At 30.4% G+C, this 15,856-nt stretch overlaps 2 protein-coding genes across 2 annotated transcripts in view; both read left to right on the forward strand.

Moving 5' to 3' along the window:
• Window positions 1–15,856, forward strand: part of LOC113392893 (NADP-dependent malic enzyme) — a 200,994-nt gene that overhangs the window by 182,334 nt on the left and 2,804 nt on the right. The gene's annotated exons all lie outside the window — the stretch shown is intronic.
• Window positions 1–15,856, forward strand: part of Sol1 — a 224,370-nt gene that overhangs the window by 14,101 nt on the left and 194,413 nt on the right. Inside the window, exons 2-3 of the mRNA XM_026629750.2 lie at window positions 2,208–2,280; window positions 14,793–14,970. Of these exons, the coding sequence (XP_026485535.1) occupies window positions 2,208–2,280; window positions 14,793–14,970 (251 nt within the window). The remainder of the gene's footprint in view (window positions 1–2,207; window positions 2,281–14,792; window positions 14,971–15,856) is intronic.

A 15,856-nucleotide genomic window follows, 5' to 3' on the forward strand; every position in this document is an offset into this window, starting at 1 on the left:
TTGTTTACTACAAAATAAAATTTACCTCGGCAACGATGCTGGATTCAACTGTACATTGGCCACACATTTTTGTTGTTTGCTTAGAACAAACTTCGGAAAGGAAAAACGAGTTAAAATGTACCCCGCTTGTAAATACTTAACGTACCCTTAAGTTTCTATCGTTCTTGACCTGTAATTTATTCCTTTGCCAATCTTTATGCGGAAAAAACTAAATGTAAGATAATTTTAATATTATATGAATTTTCTACGAATATTGTCTTAGCTTGTGTATGGTTTTTTATCAAGATAGTTTTTGTTAAATACATTTATTTTTATTTTTAGTGATTATAATGAGGTATATACAAATATAATTAAATGATAATAAATTTATTGAGCAAATTTCTTTAATAATAATAACTATGATTCAAAAAAACACCAAAACAATTATTCAGTATTCTTAGTCTCTTTTTAAATTCGAACATCGTCGTCGTGTTAATATTAGTTTTATAATTTAGACTAAATTTCCAAATTATAGATGAAATCATTATCTGATAATTTTAGTACCTTACCTTCAACTTGAAAGGCTATTTAGATATTGAATAGAAAACGGTAAACCAATGAAAGCTTATTTAAATTGTTTTTATGATAACACAAAATGTGTATATTTAAGACATTATAAAAACTTATATTCAGAACATTTTGCTGTTAACTTTAAACGTTTCTCACAGATATTAGCCGAATCTTGGTTTCTGTCTCCACTTAAATGAATGCGACATTTCGAAGACAATTCGTTCTGTTTATTTATTTTAGCTTTCATTTTAATTAAAGCAATGTTGTTCGTTAATTATTAGCAATTACAATTACTCCGAGCTGCACCACTCAAGTTCTTGCCAGTCAAGGTGACTTTACGTCTCATTTTAAATTACCAATAATATATAATTATCTATATACATCTAAATTATTGGCATGGTTAGTAACTAGATAATAAATATTACATAAAATTATATGTGAATTAATTTAAGGAATGAATAGAGCGATTTAAATATAGCGTTACATTTAAATTTATGTATTATGTCACAATTTAATTACGGATGTCAACACCCATTGTTCGAAAAATATTCGGAAAGATATTCTGTTCAATCAATCCGAATAGTTATTATTCAAAGCTTTTTGTTCTATTGTAATAATCGGAAAGGGATTATTTTTGACTTCAAGTAATGTTTTATTAATTTAAAACCTAAATAAGCTTTATTTGAATAGGTTTCTTACGGGTACTTTAATACAAAGTTAATTTTAAAGTAAAACTAACAATATTATTTTTAATGAATAAAAATATACATGTTAATAATCATATTATGCAATTATATTTATGTATCTTATGTGAAGATCAACGTATTGTTAAATAATTTATATAATTGTGTACAGTACAATAAGCCTGTATTAATATACTTCTGAATTTTGTTAATATGTTGACGGTTTTTGCATTCACGTGCTTCTAAAAATATATAAAGTTGGGCCTGTGTCGATTTCTGTTCTATCATATCGGATATAGAATATTAAATAACATAATATAGTCGGACTTAATAGAGTAAACATTTTTTTTTAGGTACATGCTTGATATGAGGTCAATAATTATATATCCTGTGTTAATTTTTTTATAAGTTTTTAAGATTGAACTCCTTGGTCTGAATTCTGCCAAAAGAACGTTATGTCTTTTGACTACTTTTTGTTTTTTTTTTAGCGTCAGAATATTATATCTAAACTCTTACATAATACTGCCTTTATATGTACGTAAGTAAATAAGCCATTAAAGTTAATGGCACCCTTTTTTTCAAGCACACATTTATTGATTTTCATTACAAAACCTCATTTAACCTGACCACATTTCAGTAGGGCAATATTTAATTCAATGATTCATTGACGCAATGAACACGTAATAATTCACTACAGTGTAAATATGTAACGGGTTCCATGCTCGTAAGTCATAAATATTTATCTAGCCCATATTATAGTGTACGTATTTTTATATATGTTATAGTTATATAAACATATTATAGGAGTTTATGCGTGAAGCGTTTATTTATTTACTATTTCAAATCAAACAAAAGTATAGATATAGACTAAGATCATTTTTTTTTATTGATTGTCAATTTATCGATAAAAACGTCACTATTTATTTGATCTAAATTTTGTTGAGTACTAAATAAATGATTTATTTTTTGTTTCAGTTATCGGCGACATTGCTGGTGTTGCTTCATTTATCAATGCACGTTGTTGATGAAGGGCAGGCTGTTAACCCGAGTAAGTAAATGTAGTAAGGGAAGCAGCATATTAATGCCCCTTTGCTGACCAAGGACTTTACGCTTGAGGAAATGGTTTGTATCGTATACCCCCTCTCTGCTTCGGTGTCGGTTAGTGGGTACACATGTGGCAGAATTTAATTAATCGAACACATGCAAGTTACCTGACGGTTTCCTTCGCAGCTCACCACATAATGAATTATAAAAAAATCATATGAAGCATAAAAACTATTTTGTTTAGATTAACGTGTTCTGGTCACGTGGTATCGAGAAAATAGGCGTCATTTTTACGTTAATTTACTATTTAAAAAAAATGTATATTCGTCTAGTTGTAATAGTAGTTTTTTTGTGCTTATATGGTTGTATATATATATTTATTTATTTACTTATTCATATAAAGGATCAGAATGTTAAGTAGTTTTAAAGTTTAAATAGCTTATTGATACTTTAGGTAGAATAAAAGGATGCAAATGGCTATCAGGTAAATGATAACCTTGGCCAATAGACATGCAAGATCTATTAACTATTAACCTGGAAACCTAGAAAAAAATATATTTATAGTAGTAGTAGAGAGCCGAGATGGCCCAGTGGTTAGAACGCGTGCATCTTAACCGATGATTTCGGGTTCAAACCCAGGCAAGCACCACTGAATTTCATGTGCTTAATTTATGTTTATAATTCATCTCGTGCTCGGCGGTGAAGGAAAACATCGTGAGGAAACCTGCATATGTATATGTAATGTATAGTAGTAGTAGCACCACCCCAGAAAGAAATATATACTTTTTCAGTTTATTTAAGTAATACTACATATAAAATCTGACACACATATAATTACGTTGGTATAATATTTAATAGGCTTAGTATTTTCCCAGTAGAACATTGTCGGACTATTAATAATGATAATGTTGTATAGTTGTGTGCTAACGATTAATTATTAGAGTGTTATTCGATTGCAATTAAGGAATACTGTATATTAGATGACAATTACAATGTGATTAACCTATTGTGTAGATTATGATACAACTCTTGATCGACCATTTGGCGGGAAGGATTATAGGATTGTTTAAGTTAAGTCTGCGTTTAGATTCAACTGCTCAACTGCAGCCTAGAGTCCAAACTTAATGAACTTCGATTTCGGATAGATTTCTATTGAATGATAATTCGAAAATATTTTTCTGACAAAAACCGTTTTATCTTTTATCTAAATTGTTTATATTTCAATAGAAAATGCTTTCACTAGAGTAATGGCTACGTGGAAGTCTAATACCTTACTTATCTGTATTCTACCGCTAAAGTTAAATAGTAATCAATATATTAATAAGATATATTACGCGGTAGAATATGTACGGTTTATTGAAAATATATAAAGAAAAGTTTACAATTTTAGTGTACGTGAAACATCGCTTTAATGTAGCTCTTGTTATTATTAAGGTTTATGTCAGAGCTGGTATAATTTTTAATTCATGTGCATTATATATTCAGAATTAATAGAACGTAGATTTTATTTTTTTATTGTAGGCTTGTATAAACGCAATCAGATACAAGTGTTGTCTAACCCAATATCTAATTCAATATTATTTTTAATTGCGAATAGAAATTAGTATCAAACGATTAGAACTCGATATAAAATAAACTTTTCAAGATTTGTATGAAGTAATATAAACTAATAATATATTTTAATTTAAAATTTAAAATATATTTTAAGCAATGTCTTTTTTATTTCATTATATAAATCAAGAGTATAAAGTATCTAAGGTTACTTTTATGTAACAATATTTAAATCAGACGCTAACATTACAAAATACAAAATTATTTTCAACTCTTCTATAATGTATTTACCTTTAAAATTTTACTCTGTGCCTTGAGCCGAAATAATTCATTGGATGAATATATTTAAATTGAATAATTTGATTTAATTTTGGAGAATGAAATTTTAAATTTAAATAAGTTTGAAGACGGTTTCCATAAATAAAAATAAAATTAAAATTAAAATTATAAATTTATAACTGGATAATATTTTGAAAAAAGAATATATTTATCAGGTTGTTTTTTAATGTTGGTACTATTGTTATTTTTATGTTTAATCGTCTCATAGTTTAATATGGGCCGTTAAGATCATTGCTGGCTATTTTAAATGAGAGAATTATAAAAATGCTGTTTGGAGGAATTACTTATATACCATTTTTCCTCTCAAAGGTAATGCTCGTGGAAGTGGTGACGACATTAGTCCAGGCTGATAAGATGGAACATGCTATTTTTACATCTAGCGATGTAAGCTCATGAATTATAGCACTATTGACGTTTAAATGGCGGTTCATTGACGATTTAAGTAAAGTGCTTGGGAATTTTAACCCAATAACAACGTACTGCAGTTTAACCTTCGATAAAACTTGAACTTTACTTGAACCAAATTAAAATTCAAAGGCTAAAATATTTATTCGATATATAATGTTACAATTGCTTATCGATATTCAAAAATCTATCACTGGTTCGGAAATTAACTCCTCGGGGCTGAGAAGAACTGGCGAAAGAAAATTAGGATTTTTTTTTTAAAGGACATTTTTTCAATTATTGTTTTCATACAACCGAGTCCAGTTCTCCTTTGATTCATCTCGAGTTTGTGACACTTTTCACATTGGTGACAGATTTCAAAAAGAATTAAAAATTTCTGTTAATAAAATTGCAAATATTTTTTGGTATTTCAAATGAATCAGCTTTTACTATTGACTTATTTAGGCTTATCTATAGATGGTTATGCAATAATTCTATAATATTTCTATATGATAAGTTATCGGTGGAAAAGTTCGAATGCATTTTCCCCATCTTACTCTATGTAAATTAAATGAGTTCGCGCAAAATTATTAAGCGTGCTTGGTTTTATGGTAACTCTGCGGGCTTTCACGGTAATTTTTATCCTTCGGGGAGCGACTGCAATGACTTCTTTATCATCCTGCGCCAACCGCTTTTTAAACTTTTTTTTTTACCATTTTGCATTTAATGAACATGAATTTACATTTTAGAACATTTAAATTTTTGCTCGTTTATCTTATTGAGTAAAATATTTCTATAGTTCATTATCAAAGGAATAGCACGAAATGCGTTAGTTTCATTGTGCGAATAAATATAAACCTATTAACAGGAATGATAGCAAAAATAATTACTTTCTGGTAATAATTTAATTTGTATTTAAAGACATACATTGCACATCTTTGCTGTTCTTTCTGTCTGTAGAAAAAAACTAAGATTTTAATAATTTAAATTTATATTCTTATTTATTTATTTTCAATTTGTATGAAATATTTAATATATACGTCAATTTATTTAAAATCATTTGACGGGTTTTACAAAAATAAAAGCAATTTTGTTTTATACTTTTACCGTTCTTGTTTTGATTTTTGATATGTTTTTAAGAAAGGAAATATTTTAAATTACTATTCGTCGACTAATACATACAGATATAATATTGCAAATGTTACGTAGTTACTTATTTACCAAAGGAATAATCTGACTTTCATACAAAATCGTCTCAATATTGATTTTGATCGTGTAAAAGTCAGACATTTAGTTACTGTATGGAATCCGTAGGCAATTATTATTTTTCTCATTTCGTGCTTTCCAACTTTATGAAGCAAAATTGCACAAATGTTTCAAGTAACGACGATGAAAACACAGGAAGATATAAGAGGTGAAATTTCATATCACACGTGCATTCTTGTTCCATAAATTATATCTTACACATACGTATTACATAATTACAATTACAATAAAATACAAATGTCTGTATGTCTCACGTCTCCCATCTGTAAGTAATTCACGAAGTGTTAATTTGCTGTTCTTAGTTAAAATATCAAATATTTTCTTAAATATATCAAGTTTATACTTTAACCAAATCATCTTATCGATATAAGCATTTATCTTTAAAATACAAATGACAGAACAATTCGCTGAATTCGTCAATTGAAATATAATTTACTCAATGTTACATTATTAGAATAACTGTCGAATTAATATATTTTAGGATCTCTAACTAAATAATCTCTGTTATTTAAAGAATGATAAATTGTTAGGCTCAGCATCTCATAATGAATGCTGTATAATCTAAGATAATTTATAAAACAGTTGTCTTGAATTTCACAATATTCTAATAATCAGGAAGACCTACTGAATATAATTTTATATTCTAAATGTTAACATTATGACATAGGCAAATCCAACACTACCGGAACGAGTTCAAGCAGTGTCAACGACTTTAAGTGTTTTTCGAGGCATGGGAATGTACTCACTTCCAACTGTCAGACACCGGACTAGTACCGAGAATTTTTCTATACAAATACCCGATAACTTTTTATCGGCCCCACCGGGTTTGAATACAGAACCTCGGCATCTGTGACCTGTATATCAAGCCACAAGAAAAATGAGGTAGTCAGTGATAACGGTATAGAGGTGACCATGGTTTAACGCTATCTGGTGGTGAGTTTTAATCAATTGAAAAATGTAAAAATACCACCATGAAAAAAAAAATCAACGAGCGATATTTTATACTGATCAGTCAAACAGTTCCGTCATCTCAAGTCTAACTCCCTTAAATTAATAAAAGTTTTTTGTTTGTTCGACTTTACGACCTATTTGCAACTGTCGTAATCACGTTCTGAATATCAGCTTCGAGTAATATAGTGATGTATATATATATATAAATAAATAAATAAAATAGTAATTTACATTAAAGTGCACGTTTTATATAAAGCGTTATATTTTAATATGCTTTTAAAACGATGTGTATATTAACTAGCTTGTGATGAAAATTTATGTTTCAAAATGATCACACGATATTATTTTAAATAAAATATGCAACATTTAAATATTTTAAAATTATTACAACACTATACGACACTGTTTATTTACGCTGTTTTTTGTGAAAACAAATATTATTTTTTTATATCCTCCGTTTATGAAAATAATTATTGTTTTTTGCCTATATTTGTTCTTCAATCTCTGCTAGATAGATATTACAAAAAGTGGATTATGTTTTAAAACTAGTTGTCTCACGCGGTTTTGCTCGCTTTTTAGGAGTTGGTTGTCAATAATTAGGCACAAAAAGTAGTCTATGTTCTTCCTTGGAGTTCAAACTCGCTTCGTAGATATAAAATTCGGTTCAGTGGTTTGGCCGTGAAGAGCAATAGACATACAGACAGACAGACGGACAAAATTACTTTCGCATCTATGCTCTAGTAAGATATAACTAACATTAAATTTATGTTGAATTAAGTTTGTCGGTAACAGCAAGTTATTAATAAGATTTTAATATTTACCTAATTTACCCATATTACATTTACACGTGGACATCATTTCGCATTTTTGAAGATTCTTAAATGTGTACTAAAAAGTTAAATCTTAACAACAGTAAAAAAAATATTTTAGTAAATTTGTAATAAACTTTTGATCTTGTCGACGACCGTGATAGCAAATAATTAAGGACTGACGAAGTTTCAAACTAAATCAACGCGGGCGGTACCTAGCTCCGAGTTTTTTCATTAAAAAGCTTCTAACTTCAGTACCTACCTAATTAACACTTTATCACGTGTTCGGAAATGATGGAAATTTTAGAAAACGTGATTTTGGATTGTTAAGAAATTGAGACTATTCTTTCTATTCGTTTGTAATATATATGTATGCGTGAACGAGACTCGGTTATCAGAAATAAGTTCTTAGGGAATGAAGCAATTAAAGTTTGTTAATTAAAATCTCACGGCAAAAAAATCTTGATAAATATTATTACTCAATTTAAGATTATATTAATGATAAAAAAGCGTGGACTTCGTAGTTTTGATTTCCAGGTAGGATATATATTCAATTGTACTTTGTTGATAATCTGTATTTAAAATGGTGGAAAAGAGTAACTACTGAGTTTCTTATGTCTTAGGTGGTTTACATTTAATTGAACACTGTAACATGACGATTTTTAAAGATTTTTTTATAAGCCTACTTGTATAAACAATATTTTGATTTTGTTTTTAGTATATGTCAACATCGACATCTTCTTTTTTTGTAACCGAAAATATCATAAATATTCTGTTTCCGATTTAATTTTCAAATTCTGTAACCTATCTGACGTCACAGAAACTTTAGAATTATGGGAATTACGCTATATCCAATTTTATATGATCCAGTAGTTCTAGCTTCCTACATCCCTTAGCTCCAACCTTAACCTTCCATTTTTCAACTAGTGATTGTATGAATTTAAATTGGATTTCCTTACATTTCTCGTATTTATACGTTTGCCAATGTTTCGCTTACAATTATTAATATTGCTGTGGACATACATTTTATACCACTTCTCCAACTGTGTAAAAATCCCGAAGAGATTCTCAAACTCTTAAGCTGTAATAGCTTTTTCTTAATAAATGAATACTGTATATATCCCTGCAGTGCTAAAGTAATAATAATGTCCTCAAGTAATATACTGTAATGTGATTTTTCTATGATTTTATGAAAATATCCAAATAAAAAGGAGATGGTGAGTTACTATCAATATTTAAGGAAAATCCTCTGTACATGATTGTCATTCGTATTATTTAAAAAATATAGGTACTTAATTTTTGACCTAATTTCTATAAATTTCAATATAAATAAACGTATACTAAGCGAGCAGTATTAATGTCAGTTAGCTGTCTATCTACAAGATATGACATTGCGTAGTTGGTACAGTCACAATACTATCTCAGTATTGCTCTATGATGAGGGAAAAAATAAGAGTGCACTTTGCGTCTCTTTCTCATAGCCGTAGACTAAAACTTACTAAAATCATCAAAAGAAACATGACCTTCAACATCACAGAGCACGTTCAATCCTTATGGGTGCAGTTTACGATAAAACTTCAGCAGTTTAGGTACTCCCTGCCAAACAACCGTCATTAAGACTGAAACTTAACAATAACGCCCTTTGATACAGCAACATGATCCTCAGAATTAATTATATACGTGCTTAACTTAAGATTGTGCTCGTTACTTAACCACCCAGAAGGGATGTCTCCTTAATTATTATATATATATATTATGAGGGTGACTAACATATTTATAAGTAAACGTAATTATTAAATCATGTATAATAATTGAGATAGAAGCTGTGAGCTGGGGCTAGAACACTTAACCGAAGATTTTGATTTCAAGTTTGAGTAAGCACCACTAAGTTTTCATTAGTATTTATCTCGTGCTCGACGTGTGAGAAGGTTCCATACGTTAGGAAGACGCATGTACGCAATGACGAATTCTATCTCATGTGTAACCAAACTACATTGAAACCATGATATACTAAGTATTTGCCGAGAAGTAAGATACAATAATGTCTATTTAATTAGTAATTCGTTTGTTAAATATGCCTGTGGATATTGGTAAGCACCTGATGATAAGCGGTCACCATCGCCCATAGACAATGGTGCTGGAAGAAACCACCAACCCGCATTGGAGCAGCGTGGTGGAATATGCTCCATACCTTCTCCTCAACGGGAGAGTAGGCCTTAGCCCAGCAGTGGGAAATTTACAGGCTGATTATGTTATTATGTTTATATGCTGTAAGAAATATTAATCATTCCTTATGGTAGGTCCACACGACACAGACTTGGCACAGACTTTTGTCGTAAATACATCTGTACAGACTTACAAGTCTGAGAAAAAGTCTATCGACCAAATGTCTCTACGGACTTAACATTACTTTTAGTTTTGAGGATGCAGAGTTTTTCAAACAATTTTCTTAGCAGTATCGTTGCGAACCTCGGTGCGAATAAGCTGTCAAACTGTTAAATAAAAAAAAAACCATGATTTAAACGGTAACTCTATGTATAATGGGACCGTCAATTGGACAAGGGCGGAGAATGTAGGAGTTCCAAGAACTTCATCTTTGAAGGTGAAAAGTAGGGGTTGAAAAGTTTAGACTTTTCCAATACACCGACTTTTGTCTGCGCTGCTAAGTTGCACAGACAAAATTCGTAAGAAGTCTGTGCCAAGTCTGTGTCGTGTGGACCTATCATTACATCGCTAATGCGCCACCAATCTCGGGAACTATAATATGACGTCCCTTGTGATTGTAGTTACACTGGCTCACAACAATACTGAGAAGTGCTGTTTGGCGGTAGAATATATGGTGAGTGGGTGGTACCTACCCAGACCAGCTGCACAAAGCCCACCAAGAAATTTCAAATCTATGGCATTAGTAATTTCGAATTATAAAAAAACGACAAAGTATAATAAATTAGACGTAAAGTGGTTTACTTTTAATAAATATATAAAATTAGGCGCTTTTGTAACGCCGTTTACACAAATTATTAGCATATTATTTAAGTCACGTTTTCACTATTACTTACCTTTGCGTTAGCTCACTTACATTTAAAAGGAAAATTTAGTCGATAAGCGATATAATTTAAAAAAATATTTCTTTAATGAAAGTAACTTTTACTGAAATCTGAGACCAATTTTACGAATTATAACGGTCACGATACGTTCTCGATTCTATAATTCGATCGAGTCGAAACTGTGAGAAATACAACGATCGTATCAATAAACTTACTAAAACGTCTAAATGGCAACGATTACGTTTCGATTTGCTTGCGATATACTTAATCGCATTTCGTAATTATAAAACATTCCAATATTCTGACTGTAGTTTTTTTTTAATTACTTTTGTGCCGTATTATTTTCTTTATTTTTCGAAAGACAAATTTAGGACGTCTCGAAATGTATTATAACATTTTTCTATTAATTCTATTATATTTATTGCTTTTAAATATAAATAACTTTTTTGTCTGTGACGTAAATATACTGAAACAAGTTGTTCTTTTCCGTAATTCTACGTCTCCATTTAAGCTCTTATACTATTAAATACAATAGAAGATCAAAGTAAATCTAGAGAATTTCCGACAAATAGTTTCAATTAACAGCAATTTAAGCTACTGAATTGCGGAAGTTAACTATCTTAATGTTTATATTAAGTACGAAGTTTATAGCTGACCCAATGAGCAAGTTAATTAAGTTATTTTCAATATAAAGTTCTATAATAATATTTGATCGTGAAATTGTGAGTTTTTAACACATAATTTTCATACCTAATTTGTAAAAAAAATTCATGAGTATAATTTCTCGCTCGTCGTTTGATTTTGAAACCAATTTATTTTTCTAAAGCGGGGTCCATGTGTATCCCGTAACCGTATCGCTGACGCGTATCAAAGTATTTGTGAAACGGATAATAATACGCAGTCATGATATGCGCTCTGATACGATACGAGATACAGGATCAGAACAATTTGATATGCGGTCATGATATGATACGAAGTAAACTGAAGGGCGATGTTGAGAGGGTTCGAAAAGGTTCATAGCTGGACCCGGCTTTAATTACTAATGCATTCATATATTTATTGGGCTTTGGATAAACACAGCTGATTTTTTTTATTTTTACAAGTTTGAAATTTGAAAAAGTTACTTATTTATATTATACTATACAATAAAATAACAAAGTTATAATATGGAATGACAATATTTTTGGACGTTTGATAGAACTATTTAATTAACACTATTAATTTCTGATATTTTATATTTTCGAAATATAACAAAATTATTACATTTATTAATTTTACCACGATAATTATTTCCATCAAAACGTCCGGAGAAATAAAAAAAAGATAATCCGAATTAAACATAATGTATATCAAATATCTTCCGAGCTATAGTAACTATTAATGCAGCGGTTAAATTTTATTGGGTCGTATAATATAAGTGCAGGTACTCCAATAGGATTTTTACATAAAATTAAGATGTTATCTTAATGTTCCGAAATAAACCTGTCTTAGAAGGAACTTGTAATAATTTCCATCGACCCATTTAATTCTATTGAAGCTCATTCTTTTGTACTTGATCTTAATTTATCCAATGAACTTTGTTGGCAGCTATTCTATGAAAGCCCTTCAGAAAATGTGTTCTTCGTGCCAAACGACATTTACTGCTTGAAGCGAAAATTAAAATGCTATTAGAAAAGAGTATTTATATAAACATTCTGAATTTTAACTATCTTTAGATCTGTCTTAAGATAGTTTTTAAATTACTCTGGGAATAGCCGAATAAAAGAATAATTTAGGAATCAGCAAGGATTTATATAATTACAATACTTATTTTGAATGATGTAACGCTTGTCTTGAAGTAGTAAACTGCATCACTAACTACAATTTGCTTACGAAATATCGACGAAAAAATAGTGACAATTATGTAATATAAAATGCTGGCTTAGAACACCAGCCAGACTCATCTATCAAGATTAACCATTGACCACTGCTCTATCAAGATCTGATAGACAGCTGGTCTCTCTGATCTTGTAAGAGCAAAGGTATTATATGTTTTCTATAGTATGTAAAAAAAACTATTTTACTGCGGGCTAATAAAAACTACTTAAAATTTCTTGGTAGACAAAAACTCACAATTTGTTGACCTAGTCGACCTGATTCGGAAGTCAGGACCATAATATGTACAGTTTTATAAGCTAGAAGCTTCCTTCTCTAGAAATTCATGGCCTCGTTATTGCTAAATGCCAATACACAAAAGTAAAAGCCTACGTAGTATTACTACTTAGTATAGATATGCTGATTGTACGACGCTGATAAGCGAGAACATTGTATAAGTTGACTGACCAATCTTGGGTACTTTAATATTGTTCTGAATTCTATTGTTCGAGATGGCACAGTGGTTAGAATGCGTGCATCTTAACCGATGATTTCGGGTTCACGCAAGTACCACTGAATTTTCATGTCCTTAATTTGAGTTTATAATTCATCTCGTGCTCGGCGGTCAAGGAAAACGTCGTGAGGAAACCTGCATGTATCTAACTTCAACGAAATTCTGCCACATGTGTATTCCACTAAACCGCATTGGAGCAGCGTGGTCGAATATGCTCCAAACCTTCTCCTCAAAGGGAGAGGAGGCCTAAACCCTGCAGTGGGGAATTTACAGACTGTTAATGTAAAAAAAAAATACTTATAATTAATATTGATACCCAACCTTCTATTCAGCTTTTGTGTATATCATTAGTATGACCAAATAAATTAATAAATGACTGAATGACTAAATAAAATACGTCACTAGTTACTGAACTATGTAACATAAATCACGGAACTGTTTTTATTCAGATTGATTCATTACAAATAAGTCCTTAAATTAATTAAATTACATTTCATTCCGTAACACTTTATCAATGGCCGAACTGTGGTAAAACCATGACATTTTCAGACACAGGCAATCAATATTAATGTGTATAAAGTTGAACCATATTCACAATTTAACTATATATCAGTCGGCTGATGCCGGATGGTGTGGTCAAGCCGTCCCAATTTCCGGACTCGAGCTTCAAGCTGCGATTATACAACGGTTCTGGCCGAGTAATTATTATCCACGATTCTAATTTCGTACCAGGCCCCGGGTGTTACTCAAATATTTAAGAGAGTTAAAATTCGGTCCTCTTTTGTTTTAAGCTTTTTTGTAAAGAAATGATCAAGGAAATAATGAAAAATTTGTGGATTTTAAGAATAAGAACATTTTTAATAATTATTCTATATAAAAATATATATATAATTGCGACTATCTGCGGTTTTATTTGTCTTATTTGAATATAAATATACTTATATCATAGGCTTATGATTGCTTTTAGTAATAAAGAGTGGTAAGTATTTGTAGCCGAGATGGCCCAGTGGTTAGAAGGCGTGCATCTTAATGCACGATGATTGCGGGTTCAAACATAGGCAAGCACCACTGAATTTTCATGTGCTAAATTTGTGTTTATAATTCATCTCGTGTACGACGGTGAAGGAAAATATCGTGAGGAAATCTGCATGTACCTAATTTCACTAACCCGCAATCCACCAACCCGCATTGGTGTAGCGTGATGGAATATGCTCCAAACCTTCTCCTCAAACGGAGAGGAGAAGCCCAGCAGTGGGAAATTTACAGACTGTTTTTGTATGTATTTGTATCATTCTGTTTGGTCTGGTAATTGATAATATGATTAAGAATTTACTGTTCTTCTGAACAGTAAATGCTATACTGACAGACTTCAGCCCATACTGCAAATAAGAATAATATTGACCACCTTTTATGACCATACGTGTCTCATAGATATTTTCAAGTATCAATTTACATTATGCCTAGAAAAAAAAGGAAAAGAAATATATAAAAATCATGACTGCGTAGAATGGTCTCAAGAAGCAATCCGTCGTTAAATCACAACTCCGACGCGTGAAAAATGATCTTGGCTCTGTAAGCTGAAATAATCAATACTAACCAATATTATAAATGTCAGCATGAGTTCGCTTATTTCCTAGTAACGGTTTCAAGTATAACATTTTTGCGCACACGTTGATTGGTCCATAGTTTATATATTATATAAAAAAGGCCAAATAGCTAGCCCCCTCCCTCTCTTGTTCTCCCACAGGGTGCTGATACTGTTACTAAATAAAGTTTTTAATTTAATTTATTATTTCATCAGGTTGTTCCTGTATTCGCTTCACTTCTACAAACGGAAAGGAACGCGGTACATTCAGTAGTCCGGACTATCCGCTGCCGTACCCACGGGACATCTGCCTCCTCTACACCTTCATAGCCGCACCTCATCAGATAATTGAACTGATGTTCACAGATTTCGACGTGTACAAAGATGATGTTGAGTAAGTTATTTATATATTTTATATAAAATTTTTTTATTTTGTCATAGGTTATATGATATATATATAAAATTGTGGCCAAATTATAACTATCAATTCATTATTGAAACTTTGTGGAATACAAACAATTTTTAGGAATCTGTAAAAGAACAAAATGTACAATATTTATATTTGTATCCAGACGAAATACTCAAAACATATAAATAGGTATTGTTTAAAACACTTTAATTCCTGCGGTTGTGAACACAGAAATAACAAACTTCGTCTAAAAATACAAAATTTTCATCCTCTATTATTAGATTTTTTATAAATATCAGATGCACCAATTTTTATTTTTAAGAATAATGTTATTTTCAGATTTTTAATTTCAACGTTATTCTATAGAAGCTTTTTTTAAGGGGTTGAATTATCAATTAATCCTTTAAAAATTAATTTCTCCAAAAAATGTATTGGTGTAAAAAATATGTTATATGTACTAATTTATTGTTGAATACTAAAACAACACATCTAATATATTAAAAAAGTTTAAAAGCGATAAGATAATTACTAGTATGCTAAAATTGCTTTATTATAAATTCGTTAAAAAAATGATGGATTGGAGATTAGAGAGGGATTGGTGGATCAGATCACGACACTGAACAATTGCGTTCTGAATTTCGACGAATCTGTTATCGGAAATTTGGGAGTAAAATTAAAGTGGATATAAGTACCTACTTAAGTGCAATAGTTTTGTATTATAAATAAATTTATATAAATTAAAAACTATATATATAGGACCATGTTGTGAGAAAGGTTTTGAGAATGGATGTGGATGGATATAGAGGTAGGGGACGACCCAAGAAACGATGGATGGATTGTGTGAAAGACGATATGGTTAGAAAGAATGTTA

This window comes from Vanessa tameamea, chromosome 12, assembly GCF_037043105.1.
Source record: "Vanessa tameamea isolate UH-Manoa-2023 chromosome 12, ilVanTame1 primary haplotype, whole genome shotgun sequence".
Lineage (NCBI taxonomy): Eukaryota > Metazoa > Arthropoda > Insecta > Lepidoptera > Nymphalidae > Vanessa > Vanessa tameamea.